The 27,800-nt window shown below is 56.4% G+C and overlaps 8 protein-coding genes across 8 annotated transcripts; 4 read left to right on the plus strand and 4 right to left on the minus strand.

Moving 5' to 3' along the window:
* Positions 1 to 1,565: 1,565 nt before the first annotated feature.
* D7B24_006887 (uncharacterized protein) lies at positions 1,566 to 3,581 on the plus strand (the record flags this gene model as incomplete). Its single annotated transcript, XM_028641007.1, has 1 exon — positions 1,566 to 3,581. One exon carries the CDS (start codon positions 1,566 to 1,568, stop codon positions 3,579 to 3,581), a length of 2,016 nt encoding a protein of 671 aa, XP_028494913.1.
* A 1,163-nt stretch (positions 3,582 to 4,744) lies between these two features.
* Positions 4,745 to 7,046, minus strand: D7B24_006888 (uncharacterized protein; the record flags this gene model as incomplete). The annotated part of the gene is made up of 2 exons (XM_028641008.1): positions 4,745 to 6,635; positions 6,721 to 7,046. The coding sequence occupies 2 exons, from the start codon at positions 7,044 to 7,046 to the stop codon at positions 4,745 to 4,747; spliced, it is 2,217 nt and encodes a 738-aa protein (XP_028494914.1).
* Positions 7,047 to 11,490: 4,444 nt separating this feature from the next.
* Positions 11,491 to 12,319, plus strand: RPL44 (40s ribosomal protein L44e; the record flags this gene model as incomplete). The annotated part of the gene is made up of 5 exons (XM_028641009.1): positions 11,491 to 11,494; positions 11,708 to 11,799; positions 11,893 to 11,957; positions 12,068 to 12,187; positions 12,280 to 12,319. The coding sequence occupies 5 exons, from the start codon at positions 11,491 to 11,493 to the stop codon at positions 12,317 to 12,319; spliced, it is 321 nt and encodes a 106-aa protein (XP_028494915.1).
* Positions 12,320 to 12,909: 590 nt separating this feature from the next.
* D7B24_006890 (uncharacterized protein) lies at positions 12,910 to 14,030 on the minus strand (the record flags this gene model as incomplete). Its single annotated transcript, XM_028641010.1, has 3 exons — positions 12,910 to 13,511; positions 13,589 to 13,832; positions 13,911 to 14,030. The coding sequence occupies 3 exons, from the start codon at positions 14,028 to 14,030 to the stop codon at positions 12,910 to 12,912; spliced, it is 966 nt and encodes a 321-aa protein (XP_028494916.1).
* Positions 14,031 to 15,669: 1,639 nt separating this feature from the next.
* D7B24_006891 (uncharacterized protein) lies at positions 15,670 to 21,260 on the plus strand (the record flags this gene model as incomplete). The annotated part of the gene is made up of 5 exons (XM_028641011.1): positions 15,670 to 16,037; positions 16,100 to 16,478; positions 16,884 to 17,041; positions 18,398 to 18,629; positions 18,690 to 21,260. 5 exons carry the CDS (start codon positions 15,670 to 15,672, stop codon positions 21,258 to 21,260), a joined length of 3,708 nt encoding a protein of 1,235 aa, XP_028494917.1.
* A 132-nt stretch (positions 21,261 to 21,392) lies between these two features.
* D7B24_006892 (uncharacterized protein) lies at positions 21,393 to 22,907 on the plus strand (the record flags this gene model as incomplete). The annotated part of the gene is made up of 1 exon (XM_028641012.1): positions 21,393 to 22,907. One exon carries the CDS (start codon positions 21,393 to 21,395, stop codon positions 22,905 to 22,907), a length of 1,515 nt encoding a protein of 504 aa, XP_028494918.1.
* A 259-nt stretch (positions 22,908 to 23,166) lies between these two features.
* On the minus strand, positions 23,167 to 24,560 carry D7B24_006893 (uncharacterized protein; the record flags this gene model as incomplete). The annotated part of the gene is made up of 4 exons (XM_028641013.1): positions 23,167 to 23,932; positions 23,990 to 24,105; positions 24,164 to 24,234; positions 24,296 to 24,560. The coding sequence occupies 4 exons, from the start codon at positions 24,558 to 24,560 to the stop codon at positions 23,167 to 23,169; spliced, it is 1,218 nt and encodes a 405-aa protein (XP_028494919.1).
* Positions 24,561 to 24,953: 393 nt separating this feature from the next.
* ATG7 (Autophagy- protein 7 (Autophagy- E1-like activating enzyme atg7)) lies at positions 24,954 to 27,246 on the minus strand (the record flags this gene model as incomplete). Its single annotated transcript, XM_028641014.1, has 4 exons — positions 24,954 to 25,418; positions 25,471 to 26,805; positions 26,859 to 26,985; positions 27,053 to 27,246. The coding sequence occupies 4 exons, from the start codon at positions 27,244 to 27,246 to the stop codon at positions 24,954 to 24,956; spliced, it is 2,121 nt and encodes a 706-aa protein (XP_028494920.1).
* Positions 27,247 to 27,800: the final 554 nt, after the last annotated feature.

Raw genomic sequence — 27,800 nt, forward strand, 5'->3', positions numbered from 1 at the left:
GGGATGGGTATGATGAAGGTTGGTGGTTACGTCTTGACAGGTTTTGAAAGACAGACACCGTTCGAGAACGAGAAGAAAGGCTGAAGAATGCGATGGCAGGACGAAGAAAAGAGAGAGGAATTGACAAGATGCTGCCAGGGGCGCGGCCGATATGATGTAGTGGTGGGACGAGTATCGCGAGGCGCTCAACCGCGGGGTCTGCTCGCTGTGCCAATCCCACTTATCCTTGTGCGTATCCCAGTATGTCGGCAGGATCCATCCGTGAGAGCGTCCTGATTTGTCTCTAGCTCGTCCCAGTCGAGCGCGGCCGCGATGGATGCATGGAGGAAATGAGAGCGCCGCAGCTCGCGGTGCACCAGTTTCCAGGTTTGCGCTGCGTGAGGTGGGTTCAGAGCATGACATCATGGCGACATGCGCGTCGCGTCCTCCTCCTTCACACACACACACACGCACGCACCCACAGGCTCGCTCTCCGTCTCGACCGCGACATGCGAGATGTATCCTGGGTGGATTGCATGTGTAGGTGATCATCGTTCTATTGATGGAGCTGCTGACCTGTCATATTGACTGACAGTGGCTGGTGGTGGTGGCAGCTTAGCGTGTGCCGTGGTAGCAGTTTGAGTCGATCTCGTGGCCTCTGATGGATACCCAGATGCAACCGTTTGACGGGATGCTATGCAGCAGAAGAAAGAGAATGCGAACTACCCTGCATAGTGTGCTGATGGTTCTTTTTTTCTGCATGTTGTCCATTTTTTGCATTTGCTGCCTCGAGGAGGAGCACCTGAGAAAGGTGTCACATCGTCGATACGCGAAAGCACCCTGCAGCTCTCATCCAGGCATTGCTTTGACGGGGCCAGGTGTCGAGATACAGCTGCAGACCATGATGAGATGTAGGATCAATGCCATGGTGCTCAATTTTGGAAAAGGCGTAGGAGACTGGGCACATCATGGGAATACTTCACCAGCTGCTTGTAGCCAGCTCAAGCCAGCCAGGCAGGTCCATTGGAGGCAATATCAATCACGTGACCACACAGTCAGCAATGCCGAGCGATCCCCTGGACGGTCCGTCCCCTGGAACGCTGCCGTTCCAGCAGTCGAGGCTGTCACTACAGGTGCCAGGCCTGACCATTCTGATTTGCCCCGCCGAATGACTCTCTCTCTCTCTCTCTACGCCCTCAATCGCCTCCTCGTGCTCCCCCACCTCCATTTGCTCATTGCTCATGGGGGTTCCAGCCAGCTGGACACCGTCTCGATCCATTCCTATCTCCTTTACCAACGCGCGCCTTACCAATGCACACACCCGCTCTGGACCTCACCACGCCTTGCCATCGCCGAACTTTGCCATCCCAGAGTGGCGTGTGCTCGCCGACCGTCTGATACGCCCCGCCCCGGTTCACTCTCTGATGAGACGGCCTGTGACACCCCGGATGATCGCCAGACTCCCCCCATCATCCGACATCCTCTTCTCGAACCGAGCATCCCCCCTTGACGACGGCCTCTGATTGCATTCGCTCAACAGAAGGCCTCCATCGACAGCAAACGCCTGCGACCTTTTCTGCTCGAATATGAGCTCGACGCCATCGATCACGGGCAAGTCCCTCTCCGCTTCGACATCCCATTCTCCTGCCGTCCAGCCCGGCCCCGCCCCTTCGAGTTTTGAGTCGACCCGCCGCCCGAACCAGACGAGCCCCTCCATCACCCAGACGAACGCCCGCAAGGCACAGGCCGCCAGGAAACAGCACAAGAACCAACGCCGACCCGCTGGCTTTGGCCAGCCACGACAGAACTCCACGCTGGATGACGATGACGACATGGCTGAGATTCGAGCCGTCCGGAACGCCTCGAGCCGCCGTGGCCAGACATCCATCACCCATCTCCTGAACTACAGCACGCCTTCTCGTCACTACCAGGATCACCTCCACACCCACCACCACTCCTCCTACTCGAGGAGCTACCGCCGTAATCCCACCTGGGGTCCCGGATCCGGCCACCACGCCGCCGACAAGGCCCGCTACGTGCACGCGAACTACCGCTTCGTCGTCTCGCCCGAGGGCAGCTACGCCACGCAGGCTGTCGACGCCGACGAACACCTACAATGGGGCGACGTCCTCCAGATTCTGGCCTCGGCCGAGTCCCAGGCCACGAGCTGTCCCATCTGTCTGTCCGAGCCCGTCGCCCCGAGGATGGCCAAGTGCGGCCACATATTCTGTCTGCCATGCCTCATTCGCTTCATGAGCGCGAGCGACGACGATGCGAAGAACAACAGAGGCGCGCGGTGGAAGAAATGCCCCATTTGCGAGGACAGCGTGTACGTTCACGAGACTCGCCCTGTCCGCTTTTACGCCGGCCAGGAGAGCCCACTCCCTCGAGTCGGCGACGATGTCGTGCTCAGGCTCATGGCAAGGTCGGCGAAATCCACACTTGCCCTGCCTCGGGAGGGAGGCGCCGAAGCCCTCGGTGCCGCCGACGACATACCCTGGCACTTTGCTGCCAACGTCCTAGACTATGCGAGGATCATCAAGGGCACCGCTGGGTACATGTCTGAGCAGTACGACGAGGAGATCCAGGCTCTACAGAAGCAGGAGACGGAGGACCAGCTCCTCTATCACGAGGATGACGAGTGGACACAAAAGGCCATCCGCGCCATCAACACAGCCAGAGACAAGATCAAGGACCTCGGTGAGCAGGCCGGCCTGCCCTCTGCCAGCTCAAAAGATGCAGGCCAGACCAGGGTGGTACAGCCCGATTTCTTCTTCTACGCATCCCAGCCACATCTCTATCTATCAGCACTTGATATTCGCATCTTAAAGACAAAGTATGGAGAATTCTCGGCCTTCCCCTCCACCCTCCTCCCGCGCGTCGAACACATCTCCACCGGCCATGTCCTCGACGACGCCCAGCGAAAACGGGCCAAGTACCTCGGCCACCTGCCCTACGGCTGCGTCATTAGCTTCCTCGAGTGCGATTGGACCGATATTGTCCCCGCGGAGATCCTCGACAAGTTCGCCGGCGACATTGAGAAGCGGAGGAAGCGCAACCGCGACAAGGCCGCCCAGGAGGACCGTGAGAGGTTACAGGCTGAGCGCCTCGAGGCCGCCGCCATGCGCAGCTCCACAGGCACCCGCCGCCAGTACGACCCCATTGACGAGGATAATGTCCCCTCGCTCAACTCGGCCGACTTTCAGCCCCTCAACAGCGCAGCCGCCCACCACGCCGGCACCACGCCCCCGGAGCCGCGCCAGGGTTTTGGCCAGCTGGCCGACCTTTCGACGAGCCCCTCGGCCGTCCGCACCGTCTGGGGCACGCCGGCCATCTCCGGCACGTCACCCGAATTCGGTCCCGTCGACGGAGCTGGTGTTGGTACCGACGACGGCTGGCTCAAAGACGACGACTTTCTCGGCGCCGCAGAGCTCCACTTCCAGATGGAGGCCTTTGGCCTTGAACCTGGCCCCAGCGGCGCTCCGGAGAGCAGTGGCGGTCCCAGCAAGGCGGGAGCGGCCGCAGGCGCAGGAGGCGGCAAGGGCAAGAAGAAGAAGCAGAAGATCACGTTAATGAGCACCGGCGGCCGGAGGGGCAATTAGACCTGTTTCCATCCCTTCCTGCTTTATTCCTGCACTTTTGCCGGGGCCACTCGGCATCTCCTCGCCCACTTTGACGTTTGTTACAACTACAGAGAACGACGACTGTCCCACGGCTGTCTCTGCACGCGGCGTCTTTTTTTTTCCCCCTTTCTGTGAAGGGCGCGTGGAAAGAGGGGCGAAGGCTTTGTTTTCGGGGAAGGAGAAAGGGGAGGTAGTGACCTGCTTTGCCCGTCTTGGTCGTTCTCTTTGACTTCGGGTTGCCCTGCGCCTTGCTTGCTTGCCACCTACTCTACCTATAGTAATGCTCATCGAAGCAGAGAAATGGAGAAACAAATATACTTGGTACCCTAAGAGAGGGGTGTCGCATGGGCTTGGGATCTGTTTTTGCCTTGATTGTCCTATACTCAAAGATGAAGCCATAAGAAAAGCAAAATCCACATGTTTACATGCATGCACTCACTTTGCTGCATGGTTGATTGATTAATGTAAAGCGGGTGCGCACCATAGACGGGCATGAAGCAACAAATGCAAGGGGCCCCCAGTTCATTCATCGGCTTTGATTCTTCTACATCTGTCTGTCTACCACCTCATCGCCTCCCCTTGCTCTAAAAAGAGGGCCGAAACATGAAACTTGAATAAAGACGATTTGGTGTTGGAATGCCACCCCCTCCATCGACGCCGTTCCATCCAGGAATGAGATTCAGAAACACGTTGGTTTAAAAGAAAAAGAAAAAGAAAAGATGAAAATAAAAGAAGTGAGTCCCGCCATGTGGCCCCCTTCCTCAAGAAACACGATGCAAATGCGTCCGACATGCGGAGTCAAACCCCCCCCTGATCCTCCCTCTGCCGCTCCCTTTCGGCTGGCTCCCGCCGCTCGATAAGTACAAGGATACAGACAGGTGCGTCCATCTCTCACGTTCGTTCCACGGTCTCCCTAGGCCCCAGATTTTTCGGTGGTGTCAAGCAATAAAATGCAGTGCGCTTTCGCCGCCGACGGATGGATCATGCTCCGCTTAGAAGTTAAAACCTCCCTCATGATGAATATGTGAGGTTGGTAAATGGGTTGTTGTTGTTGTATATACAGCCCTCCCCCTCGTCTCGATGGAGGGGGGGGACATGTCGGGTATGAAGCGAAGGTTGAATTATCGGTGTTGTCGGGTCGTCTATGAGCGCTCATCTGGGTTCTCGAACTTGATGGGATGCACCAGCATGCTGCGCAAGCACATGCGGCCGGAACTCATCGCCGAGGACTCCTCCTGGAGACCACCACGCATCGTTCCCTCACCAGCGCGATTGGTTCGGCCATCCATCTGGGCGTAGCCGAGCCAGCGGCGCCATGTAAGTCCGGCAAACTCAGAGTTGAAGTACCAGCTAGTGCCCTTGTGGTTGTGCTCGTTCTCAATATCGAAGGGGCTGCCAGGGCCACCTGACGTGCCATCGCGGCCGCCATTGAAGGCAGCCTCGATCTGATCGTACTGCCATCCACGGTCGAGGTAGACAGGGTGGGGGGCGTACGCAGCCTTGAGACCGTGGTGCAGAGCAACAGTCGGGGGGAACATTTCGGAGAACATGCTGTGGTGGTGACGCCACGTCTCCTCGTGCATAGCGAGGATAAGGCGGCGCGAAAGGCGGGAAGCGGTGACGATAGCGCATCGGCGGGGAGGAATCTGAAGGCGCGTGTTGTAGCCCGTGACATCCTTGGAGAAGACCCAGCCAGAGTCCTCGGTGTCGAAGAGGGGGTTGAGAGTGATGATGTCGGCCTCCTCGCCGACACCGCACTCTTCGGGGGCATGCTTTGTGTCATCGCAGTTGGCGGGCATCATGCTGGCGCGACGGCCAACACCAGTCTCGCCAAAGATGGTCTGGCGGCCGGCAAACTCAACCGGGCCCATGACGGGCTTACGACCAGAGGCGATCGACTCCTGCTCAACGCGGCGAGAAAAGTCTTCCCAAGAGCCGTGGAGAGCGGGGATGTAGTACTTGGCCGAGCGCTCCCACAAGAGCTGACGCGACTGCTTCTTGGCCCAGCTGCCGGCACGGTCAAACAGCTCATAGTAGGAGCCAGTGTAACGCATGTCGAGCTCCCAATTCCAGAAGTGAGCGTACTCAGGATGCTGCAGGGCGAAAATCTGCATTGGCATGTGCGCAGAACGGTAGACGCCGTGAATGTCGCGGTTCGAGGGGTTTTCGAAGGGTTCGGAAAAGGTGCCAGGATAGTAGAGACGCATCTGAGCCTCAGACCAGAGGGTGCAAATGGTGTGGAACTCGGCCGGCACGTTGGCGTCGAGGATGTCCTGGACAACGGAAGGGTCCGACCAGATGGGAGCATCGAGGTTCTTCACATGAAGGAGGAAGTGAAGGGTGTACTCGCCGCCCGACTTGAGAGCAAGCTCAGCAATCATGGCGCGGAAGTTGAGGATGACATGCTGAGTCCAACGGAAACCAACATAGGTACGGACGAGGACAGCAGTTCGCTCAAGCTTCTGAATGCCCTCGGCAGGCCCGAGGGTCGGGTCCCTGACCTCATCCGTCTCATTGACGAAACGGTGCTGGTTGCGGGCGACACAGCGCTCCTGAGCATCACCCCAGTCGACGTTGGTGTAGTCGATCTTACCAGTCTTCGACCAGACAACTTCCGAGCCGGAGCGTTCGGTGTCCAAGCCCTCGCCGGTGCCGCCCTCCTGGGCGCTGTAACCGAGACCATAGGGGCCATAGCGACCGAAGCGGTCGAAGCAGATATCATTGCGGATACCGAGGATGTTGTAGTCGCCGAGAGCCGGGTCGGGCATTGACTGAGGCAGGCCCTGGAAAGCCCAGGTGTCGGGCACAGGCGTCTTCTTCTCGTCCAAGAAGCACTCGTTGACGCGAGGGTGGGCAGCGAGGTATGCGGCCGACTCGTAATCAGGCTGAGGCCTGTACGGTTTGGGAAGAGGCGCCGTCTCGTGGGTCAGGGTGACCTCCGTGATGGGTTCCTTGTACTTGGGGTTGGGCCACTCCGCCGTGTGGTTGGACACGGGAACGAGCGACTTGAGGCCGTTGAAGTAGCCATTGAGACTGGAAATGAGGTCAGCTTCCGACTCGTGTGTGTTTGCCGACGCCGTTGCCCCGAGGCAGATAAAGGGCAGCCCGAACGACTTACTGCTTATAGCCAATCCAGACGGGGTGGTTGGTGTTCTGCTCCTCAGGGCTGTTACCGCTGAGGAACCCGTCGCCGCCTACGACCCTGCCGTTCTTAGTGTGGACGGCTGTCTTCAGCAGGACCATGGACATGATGACCAAGATGAGGACGCTCCATAGCGTCACCCGCCTGTAAAGGCAGTGTCCGAGTAACGCGCGCATTCGGAGTTTGGTCTTCTTGTGTTGGGAAGGTGGTGGGAGTTCGGACTTCTCGTGGAGGATGGTGTTGGATGTGGCAGAGTTGGATCTGGACGAACGATTGCTGAGGAAGGATGAGACTCGCTCCATTACGAAGGGGGGACGATTCCAAGCGAGAGATTATTCGGGCATCGACGTTGTTTGTGCGTGGCCTCGATGTTTGTTGGTTCGTTCAGATTGTTGTTTCGCAAGTTGCCTTGTGAGACTGGATGCGAGGGGGGAGGGCAGTAGAGGAGTGAGTTCGAGAGGTAGAAACGAGTTCTGCTCTGTTGACTAGTGAAATCTCCTCGTCGTTGTCGCGGTGGTGGCAGATAAACGAATGTGGTGCAAAGCGTGGAAGCAATGCTGCAGAAGCCAAAGACGGAATGGGCGTGAAGAATACCGTGCCAGTCAAAGCAGTCAAGCGTCGAGGGACGTGAAAAGCAATGTGAAAGGGAAGAGGCAATACGGAACCCCGTTGACCGTCGAGCAGCGCGATGGTCTGGGAGCTGAAGGGGGGTGGGACAAAATACAGGCGGAAACTCCTTAACCTAGAAGAAAGGGCGAGATTCGGGACTCGAGATGGGAGGAGGCGAGGCGAGGCAGCCCCTTATTACACGGGCCCGAATTAGACAGGCTTAGCAGGGTATGGAGTCGAAAGCCGCACGGTGCTGGGCAGGCACGTTGGTCTGACTAAGACACAGTGATTTTAACACAGTGGCTCCCGTATTACGCTTTTCTGAAGGTCTTGGGCATGGGCGTCGGTAGCGTGGGAAGGAACGATCAATGCACCCATCCACCCACCGAGTGAGCGAGACTGCCAGCCCAGGCCAGCCCACCTCCCAGCTAAGAAGATGTGCGGACCCTGTGCCCCTGCCCAGTGGTAGAAGCCCAGGTGCCAGGGGACGAGGAGAAGTAGGTAGGGGGAGAGGGGGGGAGGGCAAGGGGCACTGGCGCTAGTCCACCTGTGGGTGAGAAATCACACATCGATTGGCTGTGAACAGCAGACTTAGGGGTGGAGTGGAGCGGATAAGGCATGTCTTGGCACAAAAGCGGATAGTGGATGGCGACATGGGACGAGATCCCTTCCTCGTTCTTCGTGAGGTTCGCCAACGAGCTAGGCAGCTTTGAGGGAGAGGCAAGGCAGGTGCCGACCTTGGTAGTTACCCTCATCTCTTGGCCACCGCTGCTTGCCAACCACGGCGACTGATATCCTATTCCGACAAAGCCCTGGGTAGGCGGGCGACTAAGACTGGGCGAATCGAGTGCACTCAATGACCGGGCTGAATGCTGTGAGATGCGCTGCTGACAACCACAGGTGACTGCAAGCTTTCAGCCTGGGGATGCCCGCCCGCCCGCCCGCCAGTGGGTGAGGGTGAGTGGACTGGTCGATTGCCTGTTTGCCCGTCTGACTGACTGATTGATCTGCGCCGAATCCGTAGCTGAGCCTGACTGCTGAGCGAGTCTTTCTCAATTCTTCTGACTCCGACATGAATGGGGGAAGCGTGTCGTGCGCACAATAACAAACAACTGGCTCGAAAAGCATCCGGACCGATGCATGGCCTTGAAGATTCCATTCCTCAATACGGCCACCTAGAACTGAGGCACGTCAGTAGCGTCGACGTGCGCGGGTCCCCCAAGTACCTCCCCAAGTATCTTACCGAGCCCACCGTGTGCGCTAGTCCTTGTCCGTCCTCCGCACTGCAAAAAAAAAAACCCCCCCAGCCAAACACCAGCAACGTTTGTTGGTCCCGGCCACCCCGAACCGTCTGTCAGGTCGTATTATCGACCCAGGTTCCTACCCAGGCAGCTAGGCCATTATCTGCGCACCTGCTTGCCGCAGGCCCTTCTTCAGCTTGAGTCCGTATTGTACAGGTTTTTTCGGTGCCACGCCATTGCTAGAGAGGAACTATGCCGAGCCTTACCCACCTACGTAAAATACTTCCTGCAGACGCCGTTTCTCTGTCTGGGACGAGTGCCCCATCATTGCTCTGCCTCGTTGACCAGCCTGTTTCCTGCTTTGCTTTCTTGCTGCTCGTCGCTCACCCTCACCCACCTTGTCTGATTACGCACTCGGTACAGAGTGGGGGGGTTCGACCTGTGCGTCCCCTTTTTGCCATAACCCTGGGGAGGGGGGCTTACCGGCCAATCGCCACCCTCGCTGCCGTCTGGGTTCGCGGAAATGAAGAGCTTCAATCCGATCGACACACTGCCCCCCAAAGACTGTGTTTTATCTTCCATGGCAGGGCCCGCTTGGTCAAGCTGGTGACAGGCGATAACCCCTTATGCCGCCAGCCACCATGCCCATCTGTCGTGGATATTTTGAATTGCAATTGCGAATGCCGTCATCCGGCGATTCATGCATAGCGTCAGCCGCCAGCCGCGGGCGATTGTCCGGATTATCATCAAGGGTTGTGAGGCTACCGCTTGTGGCGCCGTTTCTTTCCTTCCCTGTCGCTGGCGCCGTCTTTAACGGGATGGTTGGGTGCCGCCTCCGATGCTGCTGATCGACTGATGCTTTTCTTCAATGGTCTCCCCGAGAAGCCAGTGGTGAGATTCCCAGGGTGACCCAAATATCGTCATCCCGGGACAGGGACTCGGGGAAGGGAATGCGAGCTACACTCTATTCTCGTCCTGCCAGTGGACGACCAAGGAGGGGGGAAGATACACCACCACATCGTATTCCAGAGCACTGTGCAGACTGTGTACTGGCCGGTACTCGTTATCTCCGTGAACGTCCAAAACGCCCAAAGAAACTCCTGCAAGAGGCCTTGACTGGTGGCCTACCACAGCCTTTCATTCTCTGTCCGAGAAAGTTGGATCATGGCTGTCGGTCCATCTCCTCGACCGACTCATCGGCCGGGATCCAACAATCCGACACATGAAGATCCGCCCGAAGATCGTCGCGCGGCATTGCCTTGTCTGGTGTCCTGGCCGTCCATCCTGCTTGCGTGCGTGCATGTCAGAAGGTGAAACTGGCCCAGGCCAAGTTGCCGTTGCGGCCTCGCCTGTTTCATGCCAATTACCAACAAGCGTTTGTGTGAATGAGGTGACGCTCGCGGTGTCAAGCAACTCCTCTTTGGTCTATCAACGGGTCGCAATTAACCTGAGCAGCATTTTGATATCCTGCTCATGTCGGCTTCGATAGCTCGCATTGCGACGCCAGGGTGAGCATGCTAGCTTGCAAGGGACACCTTGACCCCCCTTCTCCCTCCCTTCCTTTCTGCTGCACCACTCGCAATTCCACTCGCAGATACCCCCGCCGCCACCACGCAGCCAGCCTTGTAGAGGTGCAGCTCTTTGCCCGTCAGGATAGTTCAATAGCATCGGTGTTCTCTCTCTTTCTCCCAGGCTCTCTCTGTGCTCGGTCTCTCGGCACATCATCCATTTCAGGCTAGGGGCGTCCCGGTGCTCTCGTGGGGGTCATGAGAGCGTTTGGTTGACACTCGCTCAGTCAACTACAGGCGCTTCAAAATTAGCATGTACGGCTTCGCCGTGAACGTCAGCGACAAGAAAACATTCCATTCACATGCGGCCGTCGTCCACGACCGTTTCGCTTCTGAGCGCGCGTCAAGTGTCACTCAGGGCCCACGTCGATCGCCTCAAAGCCCGCGCCGGCGAGCGCCGGCAGCGGGCGAAGCTTTGGCCGCTTGGTCCGACAGTGGCGACGTATGCGTCCGTCCGTCTGGGATTTTTTTGTTTTTTTGACAGCGGACGTTCTTCTTCGACACTCGCACGTTTCTGGACGTCCTATTTTTGGTTACTCTGACCCAAGCAAACCTGGGGGAATGCTGCCAAGTCATTGAATGTCAGCTCAGAGCAGGAGACGAGCGAGCCCGAGGCAACAAAGGAACATGACGCAAGCTAGCCTCTTGAAGATGCATTGAAGATTCCATCCCGCCCATGAGGAGTCAGCAATTCCAGCATTCAACCAAGCACTCGTCTGACACGACGGTCTCAACCTACCTAACTTTAGATTAAGCCCTCAGTTGAACCCCATTCTCTACGACTGAATCAATGCACAGCGAATTCTTGTCAGCACAGCAAACCTGCTTGACTTTGGGGTTGCAACGCGGCAGACGAACAGTGAAACCGCCGCATGCAGCTGACTGAGTGAGGCGCCGCTGGAGATAGCTTGGAGGCAGTGAAGAACTTGGTTCTCGTGAATGTGGCTGTCAGCCGCATTTGAATCAAACGATGCAAGCCACATTCATCACCGCCGACAGCCGCAACCCACGCATGAGCCAAAATCACCTTGAAGTGGGGGCCAATTCGGCCTGAGGGACAGGGCAGGATACAGAAAGATGCTGACATAAGCCGCGAGAGACCTGGGCTTCTGTACCTCACATCACGTGGTGATAGTAGCTCGTTTCGCTGATAAGCGGCGGGCTTCGGTGCAAGACGCTGGGGCCCACGCTTCCCAGTTGTCACTAGCGCTCAACCCTAGCCGCCCGCCCACACAAGCCATTTTGACCAAAACTTCGAGTTTTCCATCCCCGCCTAACCACTTCATCATCACGACAATTCCGGCAATCGACACCCAACAGCCGTCAAGATGGGTACGTACGCCCATGGTCCATCGAAGAAGCCCTCAATCGCGAATCGCGCTCAGCCGACGACCTGCCCGAGACCCGAAGAGCCCGAATCAATGGTGTGGAAAGTTGACGGCCATGACATTTGGGGAAGGGGCGCGGGGAGCGGCAACGATCTGAGGGCCAAACACACCATGCAAAGCTGGGAAGAATTGGCAAGCTGACCTTCTCGACTTGCAGTGAACATTCCCAAGACGCGCATGACCTACTGCAAGGGGAAGGACTGCAAGAAGCACACCCAGCACAAGGTCACCCAGTACAAGGCCGGCAAGGTGCGATACACCCGATTCCCAGCGGACGAATTCGAACTCGACGCGGACCGTGTTGGCAGGTTGGGAACAAATATGCTAAGACGGAAATTATAGGCCTCGCTCTTCGCGCAGGGTAAGCGTCGTTACGACCGCAAGCAGTCTGGTTACGGTGGTCAGACGTACGTTCAACCCCTCCTCTTCCATGATCGAGACGAGTCTACGGTCGACACAAGGCCACGATCGCAACTCACCCGCACACGTCTGAGCCAAAGACTGACAAACTGCGCAGCAAGCCCGTCTTCCACAAGAAGGCCAAGACGACGAAGAAGGTCGTCCTGCGGTTGGAATGTGTTAAGTGCAAGACCAAGCTGCAGCTGGCGCTGAAGCGCTGCAAGCACTTCGAGCTCGGGTACGGCCACCTTCTCCCCTTTCCGCTCCGCTCCCACACTACAAACACGAGACAGCGATGCGCGAATATGGCTAACATGCTTGGGTTTACAGTGGCGACAAGAAGACGAAGGGTGCGGCTCTGGTGTTCTAAATGCATTGTGGTTGTGGTCAACCGATTTCATGGCTGCTTTCCTACACGGCACGGCAAACGGATCATTCGGGCTGGAGCTTTGGCGAAGAGGGTTACCCGGTCGAGGAGAGAACCATGCATCACTCCCATAGGGTTTAAATAAAAGCCCTTGCAATTCCGAACCAATGACGATGACGACTTCATGGAAGTTAAGAAATTTGTCCAGGATTGGTGATTCTGTGCAGTGGGGGCGTTTCACGAGATCCTGTGAAGGCTGTACAACTGCGTTGCTGTACCTGGTTCACCCATGGATCATCCATAGTCTCAAGCATAGTGAGTGCCTCCTCGGCCAGAGTTGCCAAGCCACGAATATGACGCATTCTGTCTCATGACTTTGTTTCTACCCCCGGCTGTTGGTCCACGAGGCCTGTCAGCGCTTCATGACATACCATGATCAAAGCCTGGGATATGTAGCCCTCGCAAGACTTCCAACGCTCGAGTTGCGAGATCCCCACTCATGCAGGTGGCATTTGGAGCAGCCCTGTCATTTGTCTATCCATTTGTCTAATGCAGCTTCTGATGAATATCGGCGCGGTCTGGGAACAGTCCCATCAGAAGCCCTCGCCAAGGTTGATGGTTCTTCCACCACCATACCACAGCCTACCACAGCGGGCATCGAGACCTCGCTCCTCACCAACCGACCACTCGCCTGACCACTCGCCGCTCTCGACATCCCAGACCTCATTCTCGAGCCACTGATTGATCTCGTCAATAGCCTCGACCCAACGCTTTCGCAGCTCCGGCGTGTGATGGTCCTCTTCGCCGAGATATCGACCCAGAGTGATGTGCGCGCTCGGTACCTGATAGCGAGACTCAACCTCAACGCCTGTCGACTGCGCCAGGTTGAAGACGTCGCGGCGAAGGTGGTGGTAGGTGTACTGATCGCCCTCGACAACACGCTGGTCCGCCGGGGCGGCAATCTGTGCGCGGCGCTTTTCGCCAGAGGCGGGCAGGAAAGAGACGGCAAAGGCCGAGAGGTCATATGAAATCATGGGTTTCACGAGGCGAGCACGGTGAGAGTAGGTGAAGCTTGTCATGTAGGGGATGGCGGAACGCATCGTCGTGACGAGGGACGCAATCTGCTCGGGTGTCTTGGAGTGAGCGAGCTCCAGGACCGTCATGTGCATGCGGTGTTGTGGCATGAGCCAGATGTCTGGTCTCTTGGTCAGCGCTCTCATGTCGGCTGGCTGACGCATGGCGGAGAGTGAGATGCTTGGCGAGGTGACTCACTTGGAGCGACCTTCTTCAGCAGGTTCTGGATCTGGACCGACAACCGAACAATGTTGTCAGGCGGGCGAGACCAGAATACGAGGCAGTTCCGAGGGTCTTGGAAGCCCGGTTCGATCTCGGGACGTTCCAGCCTCAGCAGGAAAGGGTCAATGACCAGCTCCTTGTATTCGCTGGAGAGAAACTTTTCCTTCTGCTGTTGGTTTCTCTTTGTTCTATGGGCCGAGTAGAGAGACTGGATCTCGGCCTGCGTGCCAGAAGCGGATCAGAATCTTGTCTCGCAGCATCCACGGGCTCCGCGAAGAGGGTATGGAAATATATCTACATGATCATCCTCACAAGCCTTGATGAGGGCCTCATAAGGGTTCTGGCCTGGCAAGATGGTGATGCCCGAGAGGTCCTCGAGTTTGTTCTTCGCGTCAGTTGACTCCAATTGAGCACCCATTTTGGTGTCTGGAGGGTGGGGGAGGTTCGTTGGTGATCTTGTGCTTGCGTGCTCGGTATATCGAAGAGCTGTGAGACGGGATACCGAGCAGTCGTATATGCTCTCTTAATATAACTCAGCAGTCTCAGACCTCTGGTCTAGATCTGTGAGCCCTGGTCTGCGTTACCAAGCAGAGGCACACAGCCACGATTCAGATGGCTCTGAGTGGATATCGACCAATCTTGCTAGTCGAGTTCGACGTCGCAACACTGAAAAGAGGCGCCTCTAAAATCACCGAGCGCAAATGGCAACCTGCATCTTGTGGTTATAATTAGCACGAACTGGGCGAGATCCGTGAGGCGACGCGTAATCACGTGACTTTTGCTCCCAATACCACATCCTGTCAGTCTGCCTTGTGATGGGAACCCACCCGCGTCTCCACCGCCCGACATGTCAGACACGCCCTTCCGCTTCTTCACCACTATTAGCTGGATTCAGTCATTTAAGCCGGAGATTGGAAGCTTGTAAGGCATACCCTGCTGCATTGCTGTTGCTGCCCACGTGCGAGGTGGTGTGGGTGTGCAGATACGGTCGGTGTCTTCAGTGATACGCTCTTGTTATCTCGTTGCCGTGACACCAAAAACACACGACAACCTCATTCGGCAGAGGCAAGGCTCGCCCGATGGTCGAATGATTTGACTGTGTTGTTTGACAGCGAGTTTCGTTCAACTTTCACCGAGGTCTCATTCTGGCTCAGTAGCCTCAGCATCGAAGCATCTGAAGACGATTCTGACGAGCAACGCTGCAGGCGTGAGACAAACCAGAAGATCTAATTCTTTTAGACAATGGTCTGATCATCTATGCTAAGCCGTTTCCTCTTTGTTTCAATTTGCAGGTAGACTGCTTGGTGGCCCCTGTATAATGCTCTGCCAGCTTGTATTGACCCCTCTTAAGTTCTGAAATGAGCTGTCTTGTCTGCTGAAGGGAATTAATGAGACAACGCTCCCTGGTGAATCACCTATCCTAGCCCTGATAGCCATCAAACTAATCGACGCTGTATACATGTTGAGAACACTAAGCCTCGAATCATCGTTCGAGGGTTCGGTGAGTGATACAGATGGAATGGGACGGGACGCTCCAACTTGCTCGGTAACGCAACGCGCCAGATCGGCACGAAATACGTGGTCGGGGCAATACGCTTCGGGTACTTCGGAGCACGACCCGTCACTATGCAGTGGAATAACAGACGCCAAGGCTAACAAACATCCTGACACGCAGCATGAACACCTGGGGACTCAACCAGGGATAGAGTCGACTCCAAGAAAACATGAGCTACGGCTGGTCACTACATTCGTTATTGCAACAGTGCACTGCGGGTGTCGAGGCACCTGTTGCTCCGTGCCAGGCAGCAGGGAACCTGGGCCGAGCCAGGGCCGGGCCGGGGTCGGGTGACCGAAAGTGGGGCCGTTATCCCGGCATCACAGGAGAACCTTGGTATCAGGATTCACGGCGGTCGCTGAAGCCGATAAACAACGACAAAGAGTGCACAGATCGCTTGAAGCCCTTTCTGTATTGCCATTCACTCCAATAGCGTTGCTTACCCTTTGCCCTCACTCTTTCCCCTGGAACCACCATCACCACCGTCGCAACCATCACCACTATGGCTCAGAAACCCCAGCAATTCGACGTTTTGGGGGAAACCAGGGCTAGAATTGATCGCCCTAGGGACTCTCTGGCTTTGGTCTTCAAAAGAGCCTTGGAACTTGGGCTGGACGACGTCTCCAAGGATGGCGGCGTTCGGTTTACGGTAGGCACGATGTGCTCTGGGACCGACGCCCCCATCCTGGCCCTCCGCGAGCTTCAAGACGCGGCCCTGGCCATGGGCTACAACCACCTCTTCGATTTTGATCATCAGTTCAGTGTCGAGATCGAAGCGTACAAGCAAGCTTTCATCGAGAGAAACTCGAAGCCGTCCGGTGAGATCTACCGCGACGTCGTCCAGGTATCTGATCCGAGCAGAAAAGACGCGTAAGCCACCGAGTTCCTCTTCTCCGCTCACAAGCCCTGTCACTGAGTATTTTTCCAATTAGAACCACTGCTCATGGCTCTTTGGCTCCTATTCCGGCAGCACCGGACCTGCTCGTGGCAGGCTCATCGTGTGTGGACTTTTCGAAACTCAACAACAAACGAGACATCTTGGCCAAGCACTCAGTCCTCAGCAGACTATACGAAGAAGCCAAGAACACCAGAAATGGCCTTGATTTTGGTACAGTAACGCCTCAAAGTCAGTCGCATGATGTGCGCATGGCCCTGCAGGATGTCCGCGATTCCTTCCATATGGAAGGCGAGTCTGTCAAAACATTCGGCTCAATCCTGCAGTTCATATACGACCAGCGACCTAAACTCATCATCCTAGAGAATGTTTCTCATGCGCCTTGGCGCGCCTTCACCCACTTCTGGCTTCCCTTGGTAGGTTACGTGGCTCTATCGATGAAAGTGGACAGCAAGAATTTCCTCGTTCCACAAACCAGAACCCGAGGCTACCTGGTTGCTGTTGATCAGTGGCACTATGGTACCGAAATGTCTACGCGCATCGCGCGACTGTGGTCGAGCATGATGGAGTCGTCCAATTGGTTTCCGAATCAGTATCCAGAAGTCCATAAATTTCTTCTATCATCGATGGACCAGCGAATCCTCGAGGCACGAGCAATCGAGGAGCGAAAGATAGCTGAGAACATGGCCAGGGATGTAGAAGCCAGGATGTGCGCTTACGATCACGCCAAGGTTCGACGACAGCAGGGACTTGGACCTGACCAACCTTTTACTCAACGGGATGGTCGGGGTAATCTCTTACCCAGAGATACGTCTTGGCAGGCGTACATCAGAGGCACATCTAGCCGTGTCCAAGATCTCCTCGACATCACGTGGCTGTCAGAGCGCAAAAAGGCAGGCAGAGATCTCAACTACAAGGCAAAATATCTTGACCTTGGTGTAGGTGTTGAGCGGCTCAAAACACAAATCGGTATTGTAGGGTGCGTCTTGCCCGACGGTGACCTTTTCGCCACAGATCAGGGGCGGCCGATATTGGGTATTGAGGCACTCTCGCTCCAAGGGCTACCTATTGATCGTATCCGCACCTCTGTCGAAACCCAGGCCGACCTCCACGATATGGCCGGAAATGCCATGACGACCACAGTCGTTGGCGCTGCCACCCTCTGCGTCCTGATAGCTGAACGCCGGGTGACTCGATCCAGTGGTTTCCACAACGGCCTGCCTCTTCTGGACAACGGTGCAAGCACCAGAACGCAGCACTTAAAGCACCTATTTGCCATTCGCCAATCCGACCGCAACGGAGTAACCGATGTAGCATTTGCCTTGCTCCAATATTGCCCCAGCTATTCAACTGCGCAGAAAGACCAGGCGGCTGTTACCCACCTCATGACGATACTTCAGAAAGGACGGAGGTATTGTCCCTGTGCAGGATATCGCAAGCATAATCCGGCGACTGGTCTCATGATCTGTACAATTTGCAACCAGGTGCGATGTGTAACCTGTGCGGGCAATCCTGCTCACGCTTTCGAAATGCTTTTTACTGGGCCTCTATGGTCCTGGGATGAGACCATCCACGCTCTGAGAGGCATTCTACCGAATCGGTTTGCTTTGACCGGAGGCCATGGCATACCTCAGGACGACAAGGATGTCAAGAGATTATGTTTGAGCCTTCACGCCACCGAGAAGGAAGAAAGAAATATCACCTCCCGACTTCGCGAATTGCGCAAATGCCTCGGGGCTGTCTACTATCTAGACCACTTCGACAACAGCCAGGTTATCGTGGCAACTTACGTCTCAACTTGCGGCCGTATCGAGCTCTCCATTGGTTCAGATCAGGTTGTTTGGTATCTGTACTTACCAGAGCCGCTTGAGCCCGGCTCATTCAAACAACGAGCTGCTCCTCCCATCGCTCGAGCCACACTCGACAAGTCGGCGGACAATGTTTTCCCAAACCGCCTGAGTTGGGAGGTTTTCTTCATCCAACCCCTTATCGTAGTGCTTTCTATGGAACCCCAATCTGACTCTACCTTCCGTTGCTCCGTCACAGAGTTCAATGGGCAGCCGATCAAGTCATATCCGATAATTCCCATGGCAGCTACAGAGCTCATGGTAGGAGTCGAAGGCCTTTACGAGTTCTCCCAAAATTGTGGCACGCCTTTTGATCTCTTGTATTCGAGAAGAGCAGCTGATGGCGAGCCTTCCTCGGCGCCCTGCTATCTCTTTCTCGACACAAAACACACTACAGAGCCTGAGGAAGATAGTTGGGTCATGTCACAGTCTGTGAGCAAGCTCGAACCGGGAACACACCGAGAAGTGCTTTGCAAGTTTCCAAGCAGCTGGAAGGAGCAGGAGCTGAAGCTACGACAATTTGGCACTCCACAGACTGTGCAGTGTGAGATTCCTGGTCTTTGGCGTAGCGTCCACCAAACCAATGGGACCCTCATGAACATCAGCATGTCCGATGTGCATCTTGCACCGGACAGAATGACAGCCGAGACTTCCGAAGACTTACACGTCATCATTCCCGGGGCCTTGAGTTTCCCGGATGTTGCGCAGGCGCCTATCCCGGTGCTTCAACTGAGAATTGACATCCCTGACCTCCCATTTCCGGTGCATTTGCTCCCGCAGCTGTGGAAAACAGATGGAGAGATCTTCAAGGAGTGTGCCAAAGAGACGGGCCCTGGCGAGAAGTGGATGCGCGTGAGCGATCACCACCACAAGGATGCGCTCTCTCTCATATCGTTTGCTCTCGGCGCACTCAAAGCTGATCACTTGCCTCGAGAATTCAAAGTCGGGCTACTCGAGCGGGCCGGAGCTGCTTGCCAGATCCTTGACGCCGATTTCCCCAACCCCAAGATACATCTGCTCTGGGAGGGGCTCAAAGTTAAAAAGCTGTTTGACGATTCAGAAGCTGCTCAAAAGCTGGCCGAGTCTTATCGTAAACGACCGCTTCCATTGGAGTTGGATGTTCAAATTGTCAGGGCCGATCAGCCTCGGCACACAGGCGACCTTTACAGCGGCCGTGCAAGGGGCAACATTGCTCAGGAAACTGAGCTTATCGTTCGTATCCTCTTCAACCCAACTGCACTAGCTCATAGGGCTTGGTTACATCTTCCTCGAGACGGATTGATCAGGGGTATCCGCCGCGATGTCATGCAGGACGGCCACATCGGTTTTGCTGTTGATGTGGAGTTCGTTGACCCTAGCCTAAAGATGATCGAGCCTTTTGAAGCTTGCTTATCCCAAGACGTCGTTCCCCCCGCAACCTGCGACATGGCTATCCAGTTACCCTCTTTTGACTCTTGTGGTGTCCAGCTGCGTCCAGACCAGATCCAGTCTGTCCAATGGATGATCGAGAAGGAGAGCAGCAACAGCTGCTTCGTCGAGACGGAGGTGGAAGAGTTCCTTGTTCCGTCGTCAAGCATTCGTCTCCGCTCCCACGCTGAAGTTGTCAACAGAGCTAGGGGAGGCGTTTTAGCTCACGACGTTGGATTCGGCAAGACCATCGTCACCCTAGCCCTCATAGACCATCAGCGCAATCAGAGCGATGAGAGGTCTACGATTGAGCGGCATGCATGGACACAAGAGAGACACTGCCATCTGAAGGCCACTTTAATTGTCTGTCCCCCCCAGATTGTCGACCAGTGGCGCGATGAGATAGAAAGGTTTCTTGGTTCCGAGAACTGGAACGTCGTCGTCATCAACGCGAAGACGCCTTTTCATCGCGGTATGCTCGAGACGGCGGACTTAGTCATTCTGAGCACCGCCTTCATTCACTCCTCCGCTTTTGTTCAAACCCTCACCAGAGTGGCCGGGGCTGCCAAATTCCACGATGCCAGTGGAGCTTCGTCGAGAGAATTCAACATTTGGTATCGCGAGGCTGTCACCGACCTGGAGGACTCATACCAGTGCTACGCTGACAACAACAAAAACAACGGCGCTCTCGCGAAACATATCTCGCTTCGAACTCAGGAACGAAAGGTCAGCTTTGAGAAGGCTCGAGCCGCCTGTATCGTCGAGTCTCGCCGTAAGGATCAGAAGGTCAAGGCGACAGCCCGCACACAGCGGGCGACGAAAACGCGCAAGAAACCAAGGCGGACTACCACCGCCGCTTCTGAATCTGATCACTCTGCTGAGTCCGACTCAGACTCTGCCATGGACGACCGAAAGCGCAAGGTGGCTACCCCTCACGTTGTTAACGACTTCAAGGATGCCACAGTCCTGCAGATGTACTCGTTCGACCGCGTGGTGCTCGACGAGTTCTCGTACGAGAACAAAAGTACCGCGGCTTTCGTGGCCAATTGTGTGGCATCCTCCAAATGGATACTTTCCGGCACACCGCCCATGGCAGACCTGAGCCAGGTGTGCGCCATCGCCGACCTCGTCAACATCCACGTCGCTCGACCTGAGGCGTCGGTGCCAAAATCTTTCCCAAGCATCACAAGAGGCCCAAGACTCGACAAGACCACAAGAGGCGAGGCGATGCGCCAGTACGCTGACCCCAAGTCGGCCCAGTTTGCGCTCGAGCGTCACGAACAGGCCCGCATCTTTATTGAGCACAAGATGACCCGACGCGAGACCGACATTTCCCACATTAGGGTTACCGAGCAGGTCATTGTTTGCAGGCTCGACCCTGTCAGCTCCGTTGTATACGCCCAGCTGCAGCAGGTTCTATACGATGCGCGTTGGGACATTGAAGAGGTGCCCGGAGACATGCGCGCCATCATCGACTGGCTGCTGCAACAGACCGGAAACAACAAGGCGTCGAAGGCGCGAGAGAACCTGCGCATGTCGTGGCATAACACGATCCAGTCGCTTTTGGTGCAGTCGTCGACTAATCTGTCGGCCTACGGCGAAAACATGAAGAAGCTCGGCATGGATGTTAGGGCAGGCGCCGTTTCTGGCATCACCGTGCTGACCAGCATGCGGACAATCTACCAAAGGCTCCAGGCCCGTTCCAAGGCCATGATCAAGAGCCAGTTCGACATGCTGATGTATGTCGTCGATCAAGTGCAGATGAGCGGCCTTCTCGCAATGACCAACGCCAAGGGCAGAGACAAGACCAAGCAGGACAAGGCCATCTACTACCAAGACCACCTTGACGACTTTATCCAAAGGTTCACTGCTGATAGACCTTGGAGCTTTGGAGACGCCGAGATCAGAGACGACTTGTATCGCGCCATTGCACCTCGCACATAGCATCACGAGGGCCGCGGCGCGACACAGAGCGCTGGTATCTGGCAACCCGGCGAATGGGCCAGCTGGAAGGGCGGAAACGGTGTGTACGGTGCTATCGAGTGGTGGAAGCTGACGGAGGAGGACGTCGAAGCTATGGATGAAGATGAGCTCAAACACGTGGAAGCCAATCTCGTTTGCTTCAAAGCAAGCTACAATTCCGAAACTCAGATTGAAGCCACAAGCCAGCAGCTCAAGGAGTCGGTCTGTGACCTGCTGAAAGCCAACGTGCTGGACCAGTATCACGAAGCAGAGCCTGAGAAGGTGGCTGCCAATATCGGGCTGGCTTCTGCCACACTCCTCGATGCCTACTGGAAGGACACAGCAAAGTCCAAAGACTTTGAGTTTGGCAACAAATTCCGGCCCTACCGCCCTCAGTTGAACGAGGAAGAGACTGATCGCGGTACCAGTCACGATCAAGCCACGAACCGTATGGCCATGGCTCTTCAAAGCGTACAGGCAGGCATAGAGGAGTACATCCGCCAGGCTCGCCGGCTCCGTGTGCTCGGCATTGTGCAATCCTTATTCGCGTTTGCCCAGGATTTGGAGGCCGGTCATAAGCCAAATGCTCCAACTTGTAGTGTTTGCGGCTCGCAGGACAACACTGAGATAAAGGACCTCAGCCTCTTCATCACCTGTGGCCACCTACTGTGCTCAGGATGCGTCACAGCACATGAGAATCAGCATCATCAGGTCGAGAGCACTGCGGGCGAGGTTCTATGCCCTGTCGACTCGTGCTCTGCGATGGCTCGCTCTGCCCTCGTCCCCTGCACGCAGCTCATTTCTGCCACGGCAGCCTCAACTCTCGATTTTGAGGGCAAGAGCGCCAAGGTCATGAAGATTCTGGACGTCATACGCACCGACGTCAAGGACGATGAGAAGGCTCTCCTGTTCGTCGGCAACAAGAAGCTCAAGGCCCAGCTCTTCGACGCGCTCGCGGAGGACGACAACGTCGATGTGTACATGACCACCGGCACACACCACGATACTGACGCCATCCGATACTTCAAAGAGCCCAATGAAAACGGCAAAACCAAGGTCCTCGTCCAGAGCCTCATGTCCGAGGAGTCCGCCGGCACGAACCTCACCGAGGCCAACCACATCATGTTTGCTGCGCCCCTGCACACCGACAGACGCAACCACTACATGTACATGCGACAGGCCCGGGGCCGCGCCATCCGCTTCGGCCAGACCCGGCCGGTGAAGGTCTACCACTTCGTCACGGCGCACACGATGGAGGTTGACGTCCTGGAGCACCGACTCAGACACAAGCTGCTCATCCCCGAGGGCGGCGACCGCATGCCCCTCGACGACCTCGACTACAAGCTCTACGCTCTAGACACCCGAGCTGCTTCCAGAGGCCCGCCGAGTGCCACCAAAGAAGCCTCTGCTGCTACTACGGTCTCACCCGCGTTGAGAAGAATCCGACCTTACATTGACGAAGTGGAAACCAGGAAGCTTCTCGACTCGCAGGAGTATGATGAGTGGCAGGATAGGCTTGATGTGCCGCCCTCAGAAGCTACCAAACAGGCACCTTGGTTCCGGAGCCAGGTTGTCGAGCAGTCTGCTCATGAGAAGGTGTATGATGACGATGTCGAGGTCGGAAATTGAGATGTGCAACATCAAGCGCGTGGAAGCAATCCCACGCTGGGTGCGAGGCTTGGCATTTCACTTTGGTATTATTTGAGTAACAAGTCCTGGAATGGATCAGGGGGGGGGGGGCATACAATTGTTTGCAACTGTTTGAATGGATGTAGTCACGCGTCGCCGATAGCTTCTCCGTCTCCAAGACAGACCTGGTAGTGTACAATTATCATATCCTCATGCGAGCCGCGACGACTGCCGTGCTGTGCAAAATGAATGCTCTATATCACGATGACACGTCGCCGTGGCCAGTCGAAGACCCCTTCCAATATTCTGCCTTGCCGACGTTGGTGTGTATCGCCAACGTGTTGGCCGCCGGCTTGCTTTTGTCTCCTTCAATCTTGATCCTCGCGACCTTCACGACGCCACCGCCAGGGGCAGATATCAGCACAGAACCACTGCCGTCATCAGCCTCGAGGTAGGACACCTCCACTGCCTCCGGTGAAATGGGACCGCCAGGAACGCCTGCGTCCGTGCCCGTCTCGAACGCGACAAACGCACCCGCCTGGCCCTTCATCGCCTCGTCTCTCCCGGTCGACGGCGCAACCGCCTCGAGACCCTCGAAAATAACCCTCTTCCTGCCCCGGCGCGTCTGCAGCTCACTCCACAGCGGGCCCAGAACGGTCTCCCGCCTCGCAAAGTCGTCGGCCGCCCACGCGCGCCACCGGACCTGCCTGTCCTGCTTTGTGAGTTTCGGCGCGTGGCGCAGCGTGGCGAGGTCCCGCCGCGGGGGCGTCCAGCCGACGGGCTTCAGCGGCGGCACGTGGACGCCGTTGCGCAGGCCCTGGACGAGCATCTCGGCGGCTGGCGGCGTGACGATGTCGTGGAGGGCCTGCAAGTTCGTGCCAGGCGGGACAGGGATGCCTGGGAGGGGCGTCTGGGACAGGATGGTGCCGTGGTCAAACTTGGACTCGTGCAAGGTCTGGAGGGTGATGCCGGTGAAGGGGCGGTTCAGCAGAAGCGTATGATGGAGAGGCGCGGGCCCGCGAAGGCTGGCAAACGTGGTCAGCAAGATGAAGGACAGAATAGAGGAAAGGAGGGGTCAATACTCTGGGAGGAGAGATGGGTGAAGATTAAGGCCACCATATTGTGCGCTTCTGAGCAACCTGGGCGGGACCAGCAGGCCAAACGACACGGCGACGATGAGGTTCATGTTGAAGGATGGCTAGAGATGTGAGCCGAGGGCGAAGTACCTAGATATACCTCAGGCGTAGGCCACTCACCGTCCATCCTGTAAATGTGTTGATCTCATGGATCGGCAAGCCCAGTTCTTGAGCTGTAGACTTGATCGGAACTGCGACGCATGGCATCGTAAGTAAGTCTCGCTTGCAGTGTTTGTGATCAGACGAGCTCACCCTGCCGAACCGTCTTCAGACCCCGACCGGTGGGCTTCCCAGGCCTTATGACGACATCAAGCGATTCGATCAGAGACGGGTTTCGTAGATGCTCGTGATGCAGCGCCCTCAGCGCCGCAATGCTGAACTCGTCTGAGCCGCAGAAGAGGATTCGCAAGGGGTCGGAGGCACGCAGAAACGGAGACGATGTGGAGAACGCGGATCTGAAGTGAACATTACACACGGGCCGCAAAGACCTTGATCTTGAAAGACCCCAAGGTGACATTTTAGCGCGTTGCTACATTTGGATCTAGTTGCACGTTGCTGAAGAAGTTGATCATTGCTGCGACGGACGTGTTTAGCCCCGAGTTGGCCTGGTATTGGATAGTTCCATGAGACCACCCCTTTATATGCATACGAAAACATGCAAGACGAGGTTGCCGTGGTCTGCTGTGAGACGTTCACAATCTGATTGATATAGATATATGTATATCTATATATATACCTTGGTTGAATCGACGCCAGATTTTCTCCATCTTCGTATATAAACCATGCCCCGTAGATATGCTCCTCGCGAAAGTGGTCGGGTATTGCACACACTGGTCGCCCCGAACGCCGCCCCTGAACTCCTGTGCAAATGACGAACCCCCCGCTGCTCCTTGACCCATGCATGTGCGCCTCAAATAAGTTCGCCATCCCCTTCCTCCAGGGATTCTTCCTCCTCCCACTCCACCTCAGCGGATAACAACTCTGCCTGCCTCTGGACCTCGGCCAGACCTGACAGCTCGGCAACGTAGTCCTTCTCCAGCAACGCACGCTTCACAAACTCCCACCCATCAGCCCGGAACGCGTCGAGCACTGGTGGGCCACAGGCACTGCAACATGGATACGACTCGCCTCGGATGACGAGGTTCTCGAATGTACTAACGAAGCCCCGGATCTGGTGCGGCACAAGACCGAGGGCGTGGTCTGGAGGGTCGCGCGGGGTGTGAGCGCCAGCCGAGATCTGAGGAGCTGCAGCATGGTGCTTCAGAGGATGCTGTAACAGACTCGCTAGAAGCTCCACGAGTTGAGCCGACGCGATGGCGGCCACGCCCGGTCGTGTTACCGTGCACTGCTGGTCGAGGGTCAGGTTCTTCTGCGACTAAGAGCGAGGTTAGCACGAGATCGTGGTGTCCAGAATCGGCTCTGCTTACATCAACAGGAGCTACAACATCATTGCAGAAATAGCAACCCAGAGTCTTTCGCTCCTTGTCGCAGGGATCCACGTCCTTGGGCTCTGCGCCATGCCGCATAACGACGAAACTGTCGAAACCCAGTGCTGCATTCATGACAATCTTGCCTGCGGCCTTACCCATGACGCTGGGAAGCCACCGGGACTCTCGGCTGTCCATCAATAGGAATATAGCGTCGTGGTCGTCGATGAGCTGCTGGAGCTTGTCAAAGTCTGCCTTGACCTTTGCCTCGTCCGTGAAAGGATGGCCGAGCATCGGGACCGAAAGCGTGTGGCCTTCGCTTTCGACCCCAGGATAGATCCTCTTGAGCGCCTCAGCAGCTTGTGGCGCCTTGGCCTTGCCACCACCGAGGCAGTCATCAAACTCAAACAGCGGCTGGCGGACTGGGTTGGAGAAGGACACACGGCCGTAGTCCACAAAGGTAATCTTTCGCACACCCCAACCGAGGAGGTTCCTCGACACGTAGCTACCCAAGGTGCCGGCGCCGAGAAGCAGGCATTTCGTCCTGCTGACGGCATCCAGGTCCAGATTGGGTGAGATGCGCCACTTCATAAGCTTGAGGTTGAGATCCACCGACTGATCCGCCAACCGCGCGGGGTCCATGTAGTCGGCGAGGTTGGCCACGCGCGCGCGCAACTTGGCCTCGCTGTCCCGTTCCCAGCCCGTAACTTTGGGGACTTTGCTGACATCGAGTGGCTCGGTGGCTTCCGTCTCGAGCGGAATGATGATGCTCCTAGCAGCATACCTGTTGCTCCTCAGTTCGCGGTAGCAAAGGATGTTGACTTTGGAGAGCCGGAAGCGTTGCCGAATGAGCCAGAGCAGATTCCGCAGCGGCCAGGAGGGGTTCTCCGCGTAGGTGGAAGAGTCGACAAAGGAGACGTAGCAGTCCTCGGGCGGAATATCGTTGAAGAAGCCCGTCTCGAAATCCGACAGCTTGCCGATCTCCCAAAGGTAGCCCTTTTCATTATTCAAGTCGTGCAGCTCCGAATTTCCATCCTCGCTGAAGTTGCTGAGATCGACATTCCTGACCTTCTTGGCAAGGAAGAAGCCGTTCTGGCGACTGTTTGTTCGTTGCGACGTCCATGTGCCCACTCGATCGACGAGCACTACACTCTCCTTCGGCGTGAGGCGGACGACGGGCCCGGACTTCTTCCACTGAGGGTCGGAATGCAGCGCAGGAAAGGCGAACCAGTAGGTGAAGCGATACTTCTTAAGATCGGCGTAGGAAAGGATCATGAAAGAGGAGAGGAGAGAGGGGACTTCGTAGATGGAGCCGTCGTTGATGGCGTGCCAAATCTGCGTTGGTCGGTCAAAGTCGGCCTTGAAGAATGGGGGATCGCAGCTCTCACATGTTTGGCAGTCAGCTGAAGCATGGCCTGCTTGTCGGCGTTCTTGAATTCGTCCAGCGTGTTGAAGTTCTTTATGGACCCCTCGGCACGGATGTGTTCTCTTGCGGCTCGTACTTCATTGTCATTCCTGCACAAGTCAGCTCCAGAAACAGACGTCGGACATGTCTTCAGCGGGGGCAGGGGATCAGCCCTACTCGTCTCTCGTGAGCGCATCACCCATAATTTGCATCTTGCAGCTCTGTTCGGCGGCGACACTCAGCGGGGTGTATTGGCCGATGACCTTTCGGACCGAGTCGTCGAGTTTATCATGGTCGACCTTGGAAGCAAAGAGGGCCGCATAGAAGGGCAGCTCAATGTCGGAGGAGAAGGGCGCAAATTGGAGCGTCATGTTGGGCTTTCGGTCGGTGCTTTGGGCACGCCGAGGAGCGTAGGTAGCTAGGGTTCGAAGAGTCGAGGAGATGGGATGTGGGGGGACAGGACAAGAAGAGACGCGGGGCAGCGGGGGGTGGTCCTTGATGTATTGCCTGAACAGCGAGCGTCTCTCTGGTCTGCTTCTTGACGCTACCTTGCTCGCGTCACGCGGACCTTACTGAGTGTCTGGCGCGATGCTGGGGCTGAGGCTGTCTTGAGGTTGGACAGATGCTGCCTTGTCGCTTGTCGAGCGGCCAGGGCAAGTGGGAGGTGCGGGAGGCAGAGGAAGGTGGGGGAAGCTCCACGAGTCCACGGGGTTGTGTCATCGGACGCAGGGTCTAGGACAGGTCATACGGCGCTCCATTGTCACATGCGAGAGCGGGAGCTGGCTGGACCTGCTTACGTACATATCCCCTTTACGCGTCGACGCGTCTCACCTCGAGGCTGCTTTATCGTGAGGTTCCGTCGCAGACGACAGCCCATCTCTATAACGGAGTTTACGACCACAGCCATCTCTCTCTCTCTCTCTCT

This window comes from Verticillium nonalfalfae (genome assembly GCF_003724135.2).
Source record: "Verticillium nonalfalfae strain VnAa140/NRRL 66861 chromosome Unknown scaffold_51, whole genome shotgun sequence".
Taxonomy (NCBI): domain Eukaryota; kingdom Fungi; phylum Ascomycota; class Sordariomycetes; order Glomerellales; family Plectosphaerellaceae; genus Verticillium; species Verticillium nonalfalfae.